Source organism: Diadema antillarum, unplaced genomic scaffold, assembly GCF_040938485.1.
Source record: "Diadema antillarum isolate AM-2024a unplaced genomic scaffold, OU_Dant_1.0 seq00000561_RagTag, whole genome shotgun sequence".
NCBI classification, from domain to species: Eukaryota; Metazoa; Echinodermata; class Echinoidea; order Diadematoida; family Diadematidae; genus Diadema; species Diadema antillarum.
The window spans coordinates 488,653-509,150 of record NW_027271500.1 but is presented as its reverse complement, the minus strand read 5'-3'; the positions used below and the strand labels follow the sequence as shown (position 1 = coordinate 509,150).

Below are 20,498 nucleotides of genomic sequence, written 5' to 3'. Positions count from 1 at the left end.
AGCATTTTGAAGCAAAATGTACAATATAGGTCAACGGTCAAGGTCAAAGGTCACAACTGAAATTCTGTACAGAAGTTTCAAAGCTCCCATGTAGTGCTATCATATAAAGCAAACAGAATCAAAATCGGGTTAGAAATGGCGAAGGAGTAGCATTTTGAACATTTTGATCACACACGGGCGCACAGACGGACGGACGGACGGACGGACGACCTTACGGTGATATACTTGTGTGTCTACCCCTTTGTTCTCCCTTTTGTTAAAATAGACACACAAGTAAAAATTTTAGCCACACAAGCCTGACGGAATAAAGGCCATCTATTGTGCACTATCGTTCTCCTAGCCACACAAGCATACTCTCGTTAGCACGGACACAGACGGACAGACGGACACACACACGTACGGAGCCCGTTTCATAGTCCCCTGCTCGAACTCGTTCGGCGGGGACAATAAAAGATCTTTCTCAAAACACTCTATAGAACACTTCTATACACCAGACCAAGTTTGATGTCCTCCACAGCAGATAAAATTCTTCCCTTTCCAACATTCATCCTGACTCGTCCTCAGAGCCTTGGGACCAATCTCTCGTTGAAAGTCTGCGCGCTCGCGTTCAGACAGATAAGTGGCTTCAAAGCGAGCCGCGGAGGGAAGTCCACTCAGCGCAGGCTTCCTGGTGCTAATTTAATCTCATTTCCCTCCAAAACAAGACACAAACAAGAATCATTCACACCCATGTCTCTCACTCTAGGTGACTCTCAGACCTGCCAGGGCCCCGGATGTCAAACTATCTCTAGCATTTGTCCACTTGAGAGAGAAAAAGCTGGACCTTGGCCTGACAGAGACAGGACACAATACATCCACCTGAGGGAAGATAGTGCGAGCCATAAACACGACCAGCTGTCGGGTCATGTCACAACCCGTGCATTTCTGCGTAGCCAGATTGTCAACAGATTGTCACGAGGTCGGCACAGGAAGAGTTAATGGGACGATAACACGTGGCCCGGACTCGGCAAATCTGGCAGGGACCGACGGTCAGCATGAACATAACAAACATAGAGAGAGAGAGAAAGAGGAAGGAATCGGTCAAGCCAGACCGCGTAGCAATGTTCCATGTGATGGCCTTCATGTGAACTTATGAACCTGCGCATACCTCGAGGCTCTAAGCTGGCACTCAGGACGCTCTCACAGAATAGTTTTCAAACTTTGGTGTGGTTATGAAAAAACACGGTCCCCTTCCCCTTAAGGGAAAAGAACCAGGTTTGTTCAAAACCACACTGGAGCTGTTGTTTGTTTGTTTGTTTTTGTTGTGGTTTGTTTCTGTTGTTGTTGTTTTGTGTTTGTTTGTTTGTTTTTTTTTTTTTGGGGGGGGCTTTTTGCTTTATGGCTCACACTATCTTCCCTCATGTGGGACTATGATAAAAATTAGGTCTGTTTAATTTGCAATGGCATTCACCATCACTGAAACACTGCCAGCGTACCAGGATATATATTCTTAGGAGAAATCTGCCTCACGCGGTGCTCAAAATTCATGACTCTTTTTCTCACCTCGTATTCTCGGATGCTCGTCGGTGTTTCCGGGAAATCGATCTGGCTTCCAGGAGATGACGCTGCACCTAGTTCACATATTTTTCAGGGGAAAATTGGGCAGTGGGAGGACCGACAAAAAAAAAAAAAAGAGGAGGTGGGGGAAAGAGGAAACAGACGAAAAAAACGTTATCAAAGTGGGTCACGTTGTAACGATACTGAAACTCCAAAACTCAGTGGATGCAAGTAAGGATTACACAAATTTTTAAGAGATGTGGCTTTTCACACTAGCTAGATTCCCGATCGATGAAAGAGGAGAGGAGAGAGTGTAAAGGTTCTGGAAGGTCATTTTGATTGGTGCGGTGTGGTATGGAGTAAGTTAAGGGTGGGGATCATTCCCTTTAAGTCGGTGTTTCAGTGTCTACTACATATGTCATTCCTTACAGATAGAAGAAGAAGATTTTTATGTGAATGAAAATTTATCACACAAGATCAAATCATGAGTGTTCAAAAGAAAAGCTGCTTTCAGATTCCTAAAAGACAAATCAAAGAAGGGCTTTAAAGTGTTTTTTTGCCTGTTTTTAGAGAGAAACAAACTTCCTGTTGGATGCAAAGAGATATTTGGTTAGTCAGATTTACACCTGCAAAATGGAACATTAGACAGGTGACAACACAACAGATTATTGTACAAGCACAGCAAACTAAAATCATAATGGTGGGAGAGCCTTGTACAACGTGTCCATGTCATGCTTTGAATATATCCCTGTAAGTGTGTGGGATAGTTGATGTTGTTTAAAAGGAAAAAAATTAAATATCAGTGCTAAAGGTCACAATATGCATCAAATATTCTGCAAACATCCCTCGCACTTTTTGGTGGACGCAATGTGATCAGCAATTCAAAACGATTGAGATGGTGCATTTTCATTTTTAAGTCTTTGAATCTCTGAATCTACAACTGACCAAAACATTCCACATTTGACTGTAGGAGGTGTGTTGGCATAGAATGCAACGCCCGAGTGATGCATGGCTTACGATCAAGATCTCCCACCATAGAATGACGATTTCTTTTTTTCTGTGTTTGAAAACAAGTGAGCACCACGGCGTCGACACTACGCCGCAGCTATACTTGCCGCATTGCGAACGTATCATATTGAACTTAAGATCTCTTTAATTAAGCGAGGGTGGACGGGGGAATTCGGAAGGGGTTTTGGCGGAGTGGAAAACCCCTCCTCCCCTGCGGTGGGCTCGAGCGACGCAGTGAGAACGCGAGCTGGCGAGTCCAACTTTAACCTGTGCCTTGCTCCGTGGGCGTGACCTTCCTCTCGCAAATTCGCCCCCTGACCACGGCAGCGGTGCAAAAAGGGGGGACGAGGGGGCACCGTCTCTTTATTTTTTCTCGTTTTTTACTCACTAGATGCCGTCGAGGCCTGGCAGGATGACGGTACTGATATCGTCAGGTCACGATCGGCCGTGGGACTACGCAAGCCAAGGTCTTTCGCATCAGACTAGAGAGCGTAAAACACATATCACAGTAGAGGAAGGGGAAGGACAATACCTAACGTTAGTCAAAAAAAAAAGAGGGGGTGAGGGAGTGGTCCGAGGACCATGGCCAGCAAAAATCACAACCTCGACCAAGTAACACAAGCAATCAAGAGAAACCCGCACCTGCCTTTCTATCTGACTGAAAATCAGGCAGGGCTATGTTTGGCCTTCATTCCCATATTTGGAAATGCCAAATTCCTCCCAAGGAGAGGTAAGAATTTCTTAGAAGGTCGGGGAAGGGGGGGCTAGGGGGATAAAGGGGCGGGTATTAGCGCACCCTAATGAAGTCAGGCCATGGTCCTCGCTTTGTATGTACTTACCTAGATACATTACCGGGAGGTGAATTCACATCCCATCCTTTCTGTGCCATTAAATACAGACTCAACCATTTCATGCTTTTCTCCCTCAATTTCTGCCCTTGTCTTAACAAGGAAAATACAAAGGCTCTAAGAAATAAACACGAAACAAAAAAGGTCACTCTTATCCAACACAATACATTAGACAGTGACATATATCGAGAGTATCATATCTTGCATTTACGAAGGTTCCAGAAGATATTCTAGCGAAATAATACAACTGCTCTTTCTCGATTCTCTTTCAGAATCTCCCCAAACCAAATGATGCCCTTTTAACTTACCAGTTTCAACAGTTCTCTATGAAACTCTAGCACTGTAATGTGATCTTGTACTTTGGGAACAAATTAAAGGGAAACTCCACCCCAATGCATGATAACATACTGGAGTTTGAAATTCATTTAGAAACTGCTTAAATGAAACACATTTTTAATTACTGCCTGATGTAAATATAATTCTTGTTCTTCCGTTTGTTTTAATCTTACTCTGTTGATGAAAACCATATTGGTCATGGGGTGAATTTTCCCTCTGTGTTTGCTTAAAGCTACAGAAAATAGCTTAAAGTACACTATCACTTCAAAAAAAGAGAAAAGTAATGCAGTAATGCATATCAGAATAATTCTCTGCAGAATTAGTTTCAATTGTCACACGGTTGTTGTATCCATTGACCATAAAACCAAAGCCTTTGGAGGCTGCAACTGCAACTGCCTTTGGAGAAATCTTGTTGTAATGACCAGAAGACAAAAAAAAGGTAATAATAATAACTTCTATTCAACCAAAAAAAAAAACTGTTTTCAAAAGAGCATTAGGGAATTTCAGTCTTTTTCTTCTTTTCCAATATCTTGACTCTTTTGGCTGATCAAGAGTAGAAAAGAAAGAGGGTAAGCAACTCATTCAAATCTTTGGAGTATACATTAGGTTTGGATCTTGTCCTTCATTTAGTCGTGGTGAAAATTGTTGAGCAAGTGTAATGAAAAAATTTGTATCGTAATAATAATTTCGTTGATGAGTGAAATTGCATAGATTCTGGATATTGCCTCACTTTTCTCTTTCTGTCTCTTTGCCTTGTTTTCTTTCTATAGGAAAGAGAGAATTCAAATTGTGTTGTTTCGAGCTACCTAACCCCTACTTTTCTTAAAACTGTACTTAAGTTAAACTTCTCTTCTACCTTCTCTTTGCTATTAAACCCACTTCGCCACCTACCTTTCCCTGAAGAGCTGCCTGCAGAGAGTCCTGGAAGGGTTGGCCCGGCAGGCCGGCGTAGCTGGCCCGGGGGCTGTTGGCCCGGCTGCCCGCCCGGCTATTGGCGCGGCTGTTGGCCCGGCTGCTGGGGCGGCTGCTGGGGCGGCTGCTGGGTCGACTGTTCGCCCGGCTACTGGCCTTGCTGTTGCTCTGGCTGCTATACGAGACCTCTGTTGGGGGGGAGGGGATTTGTTTCGAGAGTGGAACGCTCATAAGCAATGGCATATGATTCGGGTAGATTCCTTTCTGTAGCCACCATGCTAATTACCTCCACATTTCTGATATACTCAAAAGGACAAAACTACCACTTTTTCTCAAATGTACAAATGGGATCACTTTCCTTTCAACTATGTGAAGTGTGCTACAAATAAAATCCATTCATCAAAGGGCATGACACAATCACATGTCCAGATGACGTTTTCAAACGAACGCTTTCCAAAAAAAAAAAAGAAGAAAGTGAAATATGAGTCATTGCCAACCTTTTACTAATCAAAGACTAGTAAACAGGAAATGGTAATTTAACAATAAACTTTCTTAATGGTGCAGTCAAGCTTTCTTAATGTCTTTGAATTTCATTTAGATTTGGAGATAACTTGCATGTGCTTAACTTTCTTTGTGCACTGTAATGTTCTCCTTGCAGTAAGGTGAAATCTTTCCCCACAATACAGTCACTTTTCTCCAAACAGTATAGTCACTTTCGACTGAATCACAGACAGTATCACAGAAAATAGCCAATCAAATTTAAATGGGGCACATGAGAACCTAGTGGTCTTGTCTGTAAATTTTACAAAAATGTCAGTTTACTCCTCATAAGGCAAACTTTTTATCAAAAAAGAATGGTTCCCATATTCTAGTGTCCATCTATACTTTCTACATAATTATAATCCTTGTACCCCACTCTTTCTCATATCGAATGTGCATTTGACAAACACTTTTCTTTAAAACACATACAGCTACTGTAAAGAAAATCAAGAACAACAAAATGCAAATTTGCCAACTCTGATGGACTTCTCCAATCAAACCTCGTTTGGGTTGTTTGTATGCTGTCATCCCCGATGCTCCGGTTGCCATGGCGATGCTGGGAAACTGCTGTTCAAAGTCCATGAGCTCCTCTGAACCCTGTTGCATGCCATCCACTTCCCTCATGGACCCAGCCACCTCTAGCCCCATTCCCTGCTGGTGCAGCTGCTGTTGCTGGCGCGGTTGCCTGGGAGACACGTCGGCGCCATACGGCCCCCGGTGGCCGAGCACCGTGCTCTGGTCCATGGGACCCATCGGGTCGAGTCCATAGCTGAGCTCCTGCATGAACGTTGTGCTGGCCGCAGATGTCTTCGGCTGGGTACCAGGATCTACGACGTTTGGCACTCCACGGGGGCTGGACGCACCGCCAACCACCTGCGGTGCCCAGCTGGCGCCCCTCTGGGTGGCTATTGGTTGGTTCCACTCTGACATCATCTTCGAAGGGGAGGAAGGGATGTGGCAGGATAGGAGGTCTATGGCCTCCGAGATGACACCCATGGTAGTAGGGCTGGTGCTCATCGGTGCCCCCTGGATACAAGCCGGTGGTGACGTTGGGCCAGGGCTGTGGACACCAAGCTTTGAGTGCACTATGGTGTAACCCTGTGAAGTAACAAAAGAATCCCCCTTTCATGGCGGCATAACAGCTTCTTACAATTCCTTAGATGAATTGGTGCATCTTTTAAAAAGTGAACCAAATATAACTCATGTAGAGGATAAGTAACCTCTCAAGTTTTCTCAAAAAAAAAAAAAAAAAATGTGTCAATAGCAGAGCACTAACTGCATTACAGAAAGTGAACCCCACCAGCCACTAATGGTAAATTTCACAATTTTGGAGAGAAAAAAAAAAGCATAAAAGCCAAAACTTTGAAGGCATTCCAAACCTTTATTGAGCATTTATTTTAACCAGTGGTGAAATTTGACTGAGACGCAAAGCATTTAATCACAACAATGCAGTGATGTGGCAGCATACCCATCAAAATACTCAGGACTGTTATTTGGAAATACTTAGAAGTGCTTCAATTCTTACCTGGCTTCCACCTGCCTGACTAGATGAGCTGAGGGGACTGGTAGGTGCTGAGGACTGGTACGAAGTGGTCACCATTGGCACCGGCTGCTGTGGGGAATGTCTTCTGTTACCACTGGCACTGCCTGTTGCACCACTTGCACCACCAACAGAGCCAGTGCCACCTGCAGAGTTGCTATTCAGGACATGTATCAGGTTGGGTGCCTGGCCCGTGCCGCCAAACTGCATGTTTGTGGTACCTCTGGTACCGGCTACAAACATGCCGGGTGCATTCGGTGTCGTGGACAGTTGCGGAATTATGATGCCGGTACCGCTGCCGCTGCCAACGTTGCTGAAAATGGAAGCTGCTGTTGAGAAGTTGGGCATGAATGTGCCTCCACCGCTGACCATCGGGTCGTAATGGCTTGAGACAACCTTGGTAGGGGTGGCAGCAAAAGTGACCTGGCGCTGGCTGACCACCGACTTGGAACCCATGTTGGCAATGATTGCAGTGGGATAATTGGTAGTGGTGGTTTGAGGAATATTCTACACAAGCAGACCCAGCAGCAATGAAAGAGAAAAAAGAGCGTGAGTTAAAAATATTTCTTTAGTTTTGCAGACACAAAATTTCTGGTAACTGGCACTAACAAGCAGAGTCTTACAATTACTAAACTGACATCAACCCATGAGGGCAGTGTTTTCTGTATCATTAGATATATCTCGCAAGTTTCACCTCCAGACTTCCTCGACAGTTGCAACCACACTCTCCAATGACTCTTTAAGAAACAACAGGAAAGAAGCTTCCACTTCAAGACAAACATTGGTCAGAGAAGTTTGGAGGTACACGTTGCAAAATCTCATTTTTACTGACAAAACTGCAGAATTTGTCTTTGTTTCCCTTACTTTGGCTGCATCCGCTATCTCCATGGCTTCGCTGAAGGCCCCCAGCGGGGTGTCGGCCAGGAAGTTTGGCGGAAGGTTGTAGTTCATTCCCATACTCTCTGTGTCGTTCTTGGTTGGGGTCTTGGACAAGATGTCTGCAGGGAGTGGAATTTCAAAATACAAGTGACTCTATTTCTCGGTATTGCTAGAAAAAAACAAAAACAAAAACAAAACAAATCAAAACAAAAAAACATACGTGTGAGCATTGTTGAACATGGTGACTGTTGGAAGCTATTCCTGTTCATATGTCTTCAGATGGCAACTGTCAGTGTACATACACACACACACGCACACATACACACACATAGATAGGAAAACATAAATGAGCCCTCATTTCAAGCAATATGATCACTCTTCAGTGACTTCCAGCAATTTTCAGCACACTTCCTTGTTTCATTGTTGAATCTCTGGACAGTTCCACATCAAGATTTGAATCCTACTTTTCTGAGACCAAATACCATCATCAGATGATTCCAAATGAAAAGTGAGAGTGAAGCACCGGCAGATTTATTCTGCAATTGAAGTGCCCCTTGCCCTCGTTTCTGTTTCCGTGGAATTCTTTGGCACGGGAGCTTTACCTTGCAGGGAGTCCAGTGTGTCCATAAAATCCTGGTCCAAGTCTGGCTCGAGCTGCATGAGACCCGGCTGGATGATGTCGCTGTTATAGACGTGGCGAGCTGCGGAAAGAAATGAGAAGCAAAGAAAAGATGCACAATATCTATAGACTAACAGGAATGAACGACCAATTGTCAGCAGTTTCCAGCATTCTCCAAATGTCACAGATGATCTTTGGAATCATATCCACATTTTTGGACTTCTCTGCCATGACAAGAATTGATGCAAAAGCTGCATTCTACACAATGAAATATGTTTTAAGTTTGTAGCAGGGTTACCAGTTTCCTTGTCTACATAACCACCTTGTATGCTATGCTAAAAAAACAACAACTCTGCTTCCATTTAATTTTTTTTTTCATCAATACACACATCATGAAAACATGCATCGTATCAATTTTGTTCCACAACACGAGTGGAGACCATTCACTATCTGTTTTATACAACACCTCGGACATCAGTCCTGTAGTCCACACAGATTGCTGAACGTGGTACAGAAAATAGTAATCATTGAATTTTTCATGAAAGGTGAATGTCTACATGTTATGGCGCAGTTGTAGCCGGAAGCAGTGGGTTTTCAATTGTACAAACTACATATAAGTGATAGAGCACCGGCTGCAAAAGTATGTACATTGTGACATCAGAGGGCAATAATATAAAACTGAAAGGGAGTGGTGTAAGAGTGCAATATCTTATACTATTTTACAAATATTGCACACGCAACATCAACAGGGTCCAAGCCACTTCTCAGCAAATGTCACACATTGAGCAATCAATCCACCAATGGGATATCCAGAATCTATTGATAAGGGTGTCGTATGAAAAAGGCCTGCTCATGAATGTCTTACTGATCTTCTTCGGCGCCGGGACGGTGAAGTTCTTCCTCTCTGTGCTGATGAACAAGGTGTCGGAGAAGTCCTTAAGGGTGTCATCGTTCATCAGCTTCTGGGCGGACATCGGGGAGAGGGGCGGGTGGGACACGTCCAGGTTGATGGCATTGTCCTCTGCACTCTTGGTGGCCACATCCCCCTGTAGAGGCAGGCAAAACAAAGACTCTTCATGCAAACAGCATACTTTTGAAAACTCCACAAGTAAAAATAAAAAGAGAGAGGGAGAGGCTTCTTTAAATGCATTTACTCAAAATCATGAATAGTGACATTTCATTAATTTGAAAGAGAAAGTATGGCCCTTAAAAGTTGTTCAAAGGCTATTCCTTTTTTTTTTCAAACTTTATTTCCCCAATTCACATGTTGCTTCTTATAACAAAAACACACATAAAAATTGAGAAGTACACTATGGAAAAAAGAAGAAGAAATCTTTATGGCTATTCCTGGCTTTTTATGTCATAAATCGCGAGGATAAAAAGCTGGGCTAACTTGGATGTTGCTGTCATGAGGTTGAAAATCAACTTTTCACAACGGGCTGAATGCAATATAGGATCATTTGTCTACACATGTGCACACTCCCAACTGGTCTTTAATGGAACCTACTGCATCTAGAAGAATGCTGCTGAAGAAAGATGCCAGAGAAGTTTGCAAATTGGGCAATACTGTAAAAGTGGATATTTTCGCACAACTAATTTTTCACGCTTGGCCAGGTAAGAAGAGTTTCGCACGTTTTTAATTCCGTAGAATCAAGACATCAGCTACTGAAACATATCATATGGCACGCAAAAATATTTGTGTGCTTTTATTTTCGTGCTAGCTTCTGGTTGCGCGAAATGCGCAAAAATTTCAACACTGTGAAAATTTCCAATTTTACAGTAGGTAGATAGCTCATTAAAAAGAACAACAGACTGCCACCACTCGACAAAAAGTCCAAATATGGAGAAAGAGACTACATGTTGGTAGTCCATAAGAAGGTACATAGGGATGTGCACAAGTTCAACAAACTTTTGGAAGTTTGGGACTTTGGAGTTATACACATCACTTGGCCCAACAACACAGCCACGACAGCATCCCTTTGTATCACCTTTGAATGTTCTATTTCACACGCAGTGAATCTCTGTTTGATTTTAAAAAAATGTTTGTTACACCACCCTACAAGGGTCCCTAATGTGTTAAGCATACTCCAATGTCTGCATTTCACCCCATGTCAAGGATGGGAACCTCTCCATAAAAAGTCTTGGATGTAATGTGCAGTAACACCGCAAGCCTACTCAGACAATGTTTCAGAAGCCATTCTGCATAGCTATTGTGCACTTCCTGCTCATTGTGCTAATTTGCAAGGTATTTTATATTTGAATAGATGTATTCAACAACAACTTGATATTCCCAGCATTGTACTCACTGCTGTAATTTCTTTCCCCCCACTCAAGCATGAACACTAGACTCTTTTCACAGACGATCCAAGGGGCGCAGTCCTTCCACACATTTATAAACATGAGTGATAAACAACCCTCTATGCCTTCTCTCATAATGCTTCACTTTCATACCACCACAACAAAGCAAAATCCAAAGACAACGTATGAACTATGGTAGCATTTTGTCAGGGGGGAAGCATGCTTTGTATGAGTCGCAAGCTCTCAGTTGCGTGACATGACTTTGAGCAGAACAAAACAAGAGTTGCCTTGGTTACAACAGCTTATACCGGTATTCATTTCATATACAGTAAATGCATGCAGTTTGGTGCAGATTAAGTTCTGGATGACGATGCACATTTTGAACAGCTGACCCAGAAAAAAGTTGAGTTTAGATGAGGGTACAGGAGTGCTCTGAGGTAAATTTTTGAGTGGGTTTGTTTCTCTTTTTGTATACATTTGGGAGGGGGAGGTGGTAAAACAGGGGTTAGAATCCAGTCTTTATGCCAGGTGGCCAATCTGGGCTATTCAGTATCCATACAGTTTATGAGGCAAGAGGATTTCAAGGCCTTCATTCAGAAAACCTTACATACATGTTAGCAAGAACAGTTTTTCTTCATTGTAATAATCATCATCTATGATGCTTTATACATCATACTTCTGGAATGCTGCCTGGAAATGTAGCCTTTTGTCATAGAAATCCTTTCAGAATAGGAACATTAAAGTGAACATATTGTCATGCTAATACACCATATTCCGAACAGCAACAATCAGGTAGAATTTTCAGGGTTGTTGGCAGAACTTTACACAATAGAAGAACATATCACCCGTAGAAAAGCTTTTCTTTTTCTAGGCCTTTCAATTTTAAAGAAAAAAAAATCTAGCTGAGGCTCGGTTTTAAGCTCATGATTGTATGTAACATAAAGCTCATATTCAACACTGTGATTGCAGTATGACTCTCATTAATTTCTTCATTAGAAAAAACAAGAGACCCGCGGGTCTAGCGCTCACCTGAGTATCGCAAGTTCACCTTTCACGCAGTCACTAATCTAAATTATTCACAGCTCTACCAAAATTTGATGAGGCATTCTCAAGTGGAAGATGAAAATGTACAATAAGGGCCCAATTTTTTCAAGATTCCTTAATTTGGGGGAATTGGGGCCCCCTGGGGCCCTCTGGGTGGGGCATGGTGCCCAGTTTGATAAATTGAGATCCTGACCACCTAGGGATGCTACCTGCCAAGTTTGACAAAAATCCATCATGAGGTTTTCAGGAAGAAGATGAAAATGTACAATTCAGGCCCCCATTTGGACCCTTCCAACCACCCCCCCCCCCCCACCCCCAAGAGGGGCACCCCTGGATCTCCTATGAACAAACTTGAAACTACAGTCATTAATGTACTCACTCATAGTATTATCTCAGCTCTATAACTTCTGATTCTAGAGAAGATTTTTAAAGATTCCTTCATTTGGGGGGTTTGGGCCCCCTGGGGGCCCCCTGGGCGGGGCATGGTGCCCATTTTAACAAATTGAGATCCTAACCCCCTAGGGATGCTACCTGCCAAGTTTGGTGAAAATGGGTCATGGGGTTCTCAAGAAGAAGATAAAAATGTACAATTTAGGCCCCATTAGGACCCCTCCTCACCCCCCCCCCCCCCCCCCCCCCCTGGGTCCCAAGGGGGGCACCCCTGATTCTGCAATGAACAAACTTGAAACTACAGTCATCAATGTGCTAACTCATAGTATTAACCTAGCTGTATCACTTCTGGTTCTAGAGAAGAAGATTTTTGCGGATTCCTTAATTTTGGGGGGTTTGGGCCCCCTGGGGGCCCCCTGGGTGGGTCATGGTGCCCATTTTAACAAATGGAGTTCCTAACCCCCTAGGGATGCTACCTGCCAAGTTTGGTGAAAATGGGTCATGGAGTTCTCAAGAAGAAGATGAAAATGTACAATTTAGGCCCCATTAGAACCCTTCCCCACCCCCCTCCCTGGGTCCCAAGGGGGGCACCCCTGATTCTGCCATGAACAAACTTGAAACTACAGTCATCAATGTACTAACTCATAGTATCAACTTAGCTCTATCACCTCTGGTTCTAGAGAAGATTTTTACAGATTCCTTAATTTTGGGGGGTTTGGGCCCCCCTGGGGGCCCCCTGGGTGGGGCATGGTGCCCATTTTAACAAATTGAGTTCCTAACCCCCTAGGGATGCTACCTGCCAAGTTTGATAAAAATCGGTCATGGGGTTTTCAAGAAGAAGATGAAAATGTAAAAAGTTTACGCACGACGCACGACGGACGACGGACGACGGACGACGGACGACGGACGACGGACGACGCACGACGCACGACGCACGACGCACGACGGACGCCGGACGAAGGGCGATCGCAATAGCTCACTTGAGCCTTTGGCTCAGGTGAGCTAAAAAGTCTTAGTATAACAGGGTAAGAGTTATGGTATACAATTTGATAGGGTTAAGATCTAAAAACTCGCTCACTGTTGAATGTGGTTAAACATTTCACCTCTTACTTATCAGGGTACTTTGGTTAATTGGTTTATATGCTTTTGCCAATATATTCGACAAATGCTAAGAGCACTGTATTTTAAGAATAATGTCACAATGTACGCCATTGTGCATATAAAGCGAGAGAACTGGATGGGAAGGGGAATGTGGGAAACAGCATTTTATAAAATACCAGTTTGAAAATATATTTCAGAAAATGTGCTGAGACTTATTGGAACTGATTGGCAAATTGCTCCTCATTATCATAAATGAATTGAATACACTGCATAATCAGAATTTATACATCAATGAAGAATAATTTGTCAATCAATTCAACGAAAGAATCATTCATTTGGGTGTGCTTGAACGAGTGAAAATGTTTACTGTACAAACACATAAAGGCCACAAAGACAATGGTGAGGTTTTGGAAACAAGCAAATATCTTTAAACAAAAATTGTTACTTGTTTTCCCCTCTTTCCAACCTACAATGTACTCCAAACGTGTTGTACATTTCTCCTCATATCATGACATGTCAGTGCCTGAAACAATATCTGCTATCAACAACGCTTCCTTCCTTCGCAGTAATTGCTTTTTTCTTCAAACAAATATATCCTGCATTAATCTGGCGCGATCCGGGCTAGGCTGACACCCAGGGGTGTCACACCACCAAAACGCTTTGACACAAGCTAACCATATGTTTCATAACTTTTCACAAATGAACTGAATCCTCTACCATATAGCTTGTACTCAGTGCATGGTGACTGAAAAGCACAATTCCAAACTAAGTATGATTTTATATGCATTTTTCAGGTAAAATTCAATTTTCTCTTGAAGTTGTGTCATCACAACGTTATGCCTCCCAGACCTACTGTATTTGCCATTGTATATTTTGCGAGACTAAATTTTTCGTGACTATTGTAAAATTTTTCGCGAATCAGGAATTTCTGACAATTTTGCGAGTGGTTGAACTCGCGATAGTGGAGTCTAGTACTGAACAGAGAAGTGTAAACACATCCATTACATTCACATCAGGATAAGAGTCAATATTTCGTGTGTCTTTAATTTCACGAACAGCACCTGACTCGCGAAATTCACGAAAATAAACACCTCACGAAATATTCGGTGTATACAGTATTCATGAAAGTACAATGTATAATGTGCAATCTTGACAAGTACATTTTGCAGTCTGCCTTTGAGGTTAATGTTTTGAATAATGGCAATTTGCGAGTAAAATAGCCACAGCTCTGTCATAAAATTTGCATCAGAGCAAAGCTTGCAATTTTCTCTACAACTTTGCTGCACTGCAATTCCAGCATAAATTCTTCAAGAAAAAAAAATTACATGGCTGTGAAAACCAGAATGTTTTTGAAAAGGTACACAAGCATTGTGGTCTCAGAATCATGTGGCACACAGGGGGTTTACAACCATAGCATACAAAGGGTTAAACTTGCATTCCTCTTCACAGCTTGCCCCCCCCCCCCTGCTTTATCTGACCGCATCATAAACACATCACTCAATGCACATGCGAAGTGCTATGTATTCATACCAATCATTCCTTACAGTGTACACCATGAAGATTTCTACTATCTGCATCCATGAGCGAGAGTCGGATCATGAACCAGAAAAATTCTGTATGTCAACAAACTTGACATGATGGAGTTAACCTACACCACTACAGAACACTTTAAAACCAATCATCTCCCCCTCCATCTCTCTCTTCTGTCTTTATCTATCTATCTAGCTATCTATCTACATTGTATCTATCTATGTATCTCTCTATAAAAGCTTATCTACTTTTTATCTATCTCTGTATGTATGTATGGATCTATCTATATTGTATCTATCTATCTATCTATCTATCTATCTATCTATCTATCTATCTATCTATATATATATATCCATATCTTTCTCTCTATAACACAGAGACAATTGATACATTATTTTCTCATGCCCTATTCTCATGATTTCACTACACACGCATATTTCATTCTGTGTGATAGTTACATGTACTGTTATATTGATACCAATATACCCTTTCATATATTTCTTCCCATATCAAGATAGACATTCTTCAAACCACAATAATTTATGACATTAATTCCCGATATCCTATTTGTCTGGAAATCACCAATTCACTAAAAGTAAAACAATATTCAAAATGTTTATAAAAAAATTGAAAAGTTTGAACCTATTAATGTTGTGGCTGAGTGTCATTTCAGTGTGGGTCCTCCCATTTTCCCTTCTCTTTCAACATGCTATTTTGATGGTCCTTTTTTTTTTGGGGGGGGGGGGGGGGTTGAGGGGGGATGGGGGGAAAAGGGGGAAGGGGTGGCTGTGTTAGGAACTCTTTGCCTCACCATAAAAATGTCCCGGCTGAAGACTCGCCATTTGTGGTAGTCCCGGATGGCAGAGCTGATCTGCGTGGGATTCCACTGTTTGTTGATAGGCCTTCCCTGGATGACGTCCGCCTGGATGTTGAGAGACAAGGAAGGGGGGAAAGTATGAGAAGAGGATGAGGAGGAGTATGTCATCTCGTGTTCACCAATGGACTACTGGTGCTCAAAGGTTAGAGCGCTCAATAGCGAGCCCCATCCCCCAAACCTTTCTGATAATCTTCCCACTCTTATATTACATACTGTCCTGAGATGCGTTGTCAATATAAGACAAATCAAATTTCAGCTACAACTACCATCAGATTGGTTCACCCATCATCATTCCTGCTCCTAAAGATTGCAAAAATTGTCTTCAAAACGAAAGGGTCCACCATATTTCAAGTGGTCACTACTTTAACACATTGTCATATACACATGCATGCTTCCACAATCATAGCAGCATACATTCAACTAAAGTTACTTCATTCATAACTCCATAATAAAGGATTTGATAATGTCAGCGTTATCTTTAAATGGTAGCAGTCTCAATATACCCATGGTACAGAGTAATAAAAATGCAACAACTGGGAGGGGGTATGGGGGATCAAACATCTTAGAAAATGGTAACGGAATGATGTGTGTCAAACTTCCGAAGCCAGTTGCCGTAAGCTCAGGGAGTTTAATATTACAGAAACATGAGGGCAAAAGAAACTGGTAGCCGTGCTCAGTGTTGTATTGAAACAGACCTGCCAAACATCCACAAGACACAGTCCATACTTATACATTGTAAAATTCTTAATACCGGTAACTGCCTGTAGTTCAGATCACTGCCTATTGGCAATCTGTGAACTCCAGATGACCCCAGGTATTTTCTCAGGTTTGCAATAAGACATAAAACGACCCAGGTAATGCTTTTTATTTTCCTGACTATGCAAGGACGGGAGAAGTTGCAATATTCAGTTTAGTGAACCACTTCCCACAGAAGAAAGCCCTCTCAGAGAGATTGAAATTTTATTCTAGAAGTACTGTAAATATGAACAATTTCATGGCACAAAAGTTTTTGCAAATTTCATGCTCTGCTAAATCTGCTCAAAATAGGAACATGCAAAAATACATATCAGGGGAAATATTTAAAGGTTTACAGAAATATTCATCTATGAAATTGTACGTAAGAGCAACCAAGAGTATCCCTAACTTCCATGTTAAGACATGCATATCAATGTGCAAAAATAATTCCTGAATCAGGGAGATTTCGATACTTTCTTTGATAGTCACAAAGAGATGCTGAAGTTTTCAGGAAGTCTCTAGTTGAATGAGGGTGATCCAGCAGCTCTACATTCATATGTTTCAGACGTGATCCTTAACCGCAAGGATAAGCTCTGTAGGGCGCCAAGTGTCGCACGATCATTTTGCCGACAAAATGGCCATTATGTAAATACAAAATCAGTCATTTCGTGGATGAAATGATCCATTTCATTACAAAATAAGTCATTTTGTCAACAAAATCAGTCATTTCATTGATGAAATGATCATTTTGTTGACAAAATGACTGATTTCATGAACAAAATAACTGATTTCGTAAATAAAAAATCGACCATGCAACACTTGGCGCCCCATAGAGCTCGCTCTCGAGGTTAAAGATCACCGTCTGAACATAACTATTGTACTCCACACACACAACCAACAAAGAATGTTATACAAGCACTGCTTTACAGGCATTACAAAGATTATGTAAGCCCTATTGATTGTTGTTTATATCACTGAATAATTTGAGGTTGGGCTTTGTTACGTTTCTTTCATCATCTTATATCTTTACTTCGACACTGCCTCTGTTCATTGTATGCATTCAGGCAAACCTGCATAAAATTTCCTTGGCTACACAAAGTCTGTAACAGAAACATGAGGGCCGGGCTATTGTCCAAAGTCTACATAGTTTATCATCCCCTACGCTTCAAAACTATGGCAAAGGGAACCAGAAATGTTGACACTGTCAGGAATCCAAAATAAATTCACGTGTGTTTGCACCACTATAAAATTCTTGATTGACGTATGCATATCAGGTGAAGCAATTCAAATATAGTTCTGCTTGTTTTCTTTGTGCAGATATGGGTTTGTTAAGTGTGTTTTTTTTTCTTTTTCTTTCTGTCAAACAAAATAAACCAGCATCTTGTAGGAATCCCAAACAACTGTTCCAAGTGAAATGGTTGTACTGCTAGGCAGCATTTCAAAGCTAATGAACACCAATGGGGTCCATCATGACCAACTTCGTTGCGCTAACATTGATACCACATTTGCTTTCTCAAAAGTACATGTACATGTGTACATACATGATACAGAATCCGAGCGTGCACTCAAGAAAACTACAAAACAATCACGTTCTCATCTATGTTATGAAAATAAGAGAGCATTCACCTCTTTGAGTAGGTGACAAAGTGCACTGTGTAAGAGTTATATAAACATCACAAATATTGTTCCAAAGGTACATGTAACAGTCCAATCAAACAGATATTTATTTTGCTCTGCATACTAAGCACCAGCTTCCTACGTGATTGAAAGATTATGATAGAGAGGGGTCTGCATTGCTGCTACAGCATGAGCAATAAACATTGAACAATCTCTCATGTCATCAAATATACAGACCAAAATTCCTTTAAGTAATGAATGAAATCACCAAGTATCACTTTAATAAAGTGATATTTGGTGATTTTATGCTTGGACATAGTTTGTATACCCCTGCATTTGCATTGCATTTCACACAGCCTATAATGAAATGTACAGATAGATTCAAACCTATTTGTGAAAGATTACGTAAATATAATGAAAATTCTGTAAGTCAACAAGTTTATTATGCAATCAATTTGCACAGCAGCAATGCAAAAAGTTTGGAAGCATTGTATTATGGCAAACAAGTACAATGTCCTTGAACAATACGTCTGAATCCTGTTTATAAAGAATGAAAACACTTGAGAACAAGAAACATTTGGCATAAAAATGTCATCCTTTCCAGTATTGTTAACCAACTTGTTGTATCAACTTACTCGTAAATATAAATCTTGGCAAATAAGAACATGTCAAAACACAGCACAGCCTTACTGAAAAATGATCTTGAAGTCTTTATCAATTGAGCAGAACTATCAACCTTTCTGACTGAAAACTACCTGGATGATTTGGCTCAAAAGTAGGAAATCTGAAAAAGTAATTCCAGTAGGAACGGATATAATCATCGAGAAAAATAGCACACTTCTATTAAAACAAGAGCTGGGAATGGTCAAAATGCATATTCTGTCCTTCAAATTCAGAATGGTTCCAGGAGGTCTGATTGAGTCATATTTCAAAGCCCACTGAATAAAACGACTCCCTCCGAGACCTGTAAACACATCACTGGAACAATGGAAAGTCAAGTTGACATTCAAGATGTCAAGGAGGAATTGCATGTGGCAAGTGTGGGAATCAAATGTCTTGTAATTCTAAGCAAGGATAATGGCGAAGTCTTACCTGAGGAGTACAGTTGTACGAAAACCCAGATAAAGAAATTTATAGTACAGTATGGCTGTTTAAAGCGTTGGTATAGTAATGGTTGAGATAAGGATTGGGCTTTCAACTTTTTGCGAGATACCACACAACCAATTATGGAATAATGCAGAGCATACCATTCTAAGAGGAAGTCATAGTTTATTAGATGAAAATTGGTTTTGGAATGGCTGAGAAATCCGAAAACAAAGTAAAACAAAGCAATCCTAATAAAAGATGGGTCCAATCTTTTATTAGGATCACTTTGTTTTGGATATCTCAGTCATTTAAAACCAATTTTAATCAAATAAACTTTGAATTCCTCTAAGAATTACATGATCTCTCATATTTCATGATCGGTTTCTAATTCTACCAAAGAATTATCATCACAAGACGTTGGAAACCTGAAGCCCCATCTCAACCAAAAACTGCACCATTCCTTTGACAAAGGTTTGAAAATTTCTCCTCAAAGACTAAAATACATCCCCTAGTCACCTGCATCGACACAGACCGCACGGAATCCTGCAACCGCACACACAGTAAGGCCAGAGAGAAATCAGGCATGATCCATCCACTATCCACTACCTCTTGACGACTGACCGCCAAAGACAAACTCGGGCACAAGCAGATACCCGTAGCTGGTGAGCTGGCTATTAAAAGCTGGTTACAATCCAGGCCCTGCACGGAAAGGCTGGACCAAGCGGCGCCCACCAGCACAGAAATGTGATCTATTTCCTCTCGACTAGTGAACACGTTTCCTCTCTCCGTCACCAGCAGGGAGGATCTTGGGATTTCAATGTAAACCCCCTTCGACGCTCACAGAATACTCACAGAAGACGGCGTGGAATCCCTTCGAGTTCATTTCGGTCCACAGATCGGGCACTGTGCAATCGCTAGAGCCTTTTTAGCTACACTTTGAAGAGTAACGCTTGATTTGACATCTTTGATAGGAGACTGAATAAGTCTATCATGAAATAATCCCATTACATTTTCTTTTAATACCACAACTTTCTAAAAGTTTACTACGCCATTTGGCTTTACTTTCCAATCATGATAAAGGTTATCTTTTTTTTTTCAAAGTAATGAGCACAGATTAAATGCCATTAAAACTGTTCTGGTGATGAAACTTATACCAGGGAGGTGGGAACTACCTCATCCCAGCTCCCTGTTTACATAATGATGCCACTAGATCCATGCAGCACAGTTCCATATCATAGTACTACAGTGCCCTCCCATTAATATAATGAACATGGCTATAACAAAATTCTGGTTACAACGAAGTAAAAATTCAGGCCGCAACATTATCCACACCACTCTACATGTATGTATTTTCATTGTTTATTTGTTCGGTTATAATGACATTTCGATATAACGAAAGAAAACTGCCGGTCCCAAGGACTTGTTATAATGGGAGTCCACTGTATATCACAATACAGTGAATACCCTATGAACCAAAACAGTACAAATGTGTGTAGGCCAAATTCTTTATGGACTGGAGCAGCCATCACACTTCTTCGTATGAATAAAAAGAGGGGACTGTTCAAGCAATACGAACAAACTTTTTGTGAACTCTTTGCTTTT

At 41.5% G+C, this 20,498-nt stretch overlaps 1 protein-coding gene across 1 annotated transcript in view; it reads right to left on the bottom strand.

The window, feature by feature from the left end:
- LOC139735004 (MLX-interacting protein-like) overlaps positions 1–20,498 on the bottom strand; it is a 63,162-nt gene that overhangs the window by 8,418 nt on the left and 34,246 nt on the right. The window contains exons 4-12 of the mRNA XM_071645779.1: positions 15,393–15,503; positions 9,084–9,264; positions 8,202–8,300; positions 7,585–7,718; positions 6,706–7,227; positions 5,681–6,278; positions 4,620–4,828; positions 2,933–3,026; positions 1,543–1,610 (exon numbers count right to left, since the gene is read on the bottom strand). Of these exons, the coding sequence (XP_071501880.1) occupies positions 1,543–1,610; positions 2,933–3,026; positions 4,620–4,828; positions 5,681–6,278; positions 6,706–7,227; positions 7,585–7,718; positions 8,202–8,300; positions 9,084–9,264; positions 15,393–15,503 (2,016 nt within the window). The remainder of the gene's footprint in view (positions 1–1,542; positions 1,611–2,932; positions 3,027–4,619; positions 4,829–5,680; positions 6,279–6,705; positions 7,228–7,584; positions 7,719–8,201; positions 8,301–9,083; positions 9,265–15,392; positions 15,504–20,498) is intronic.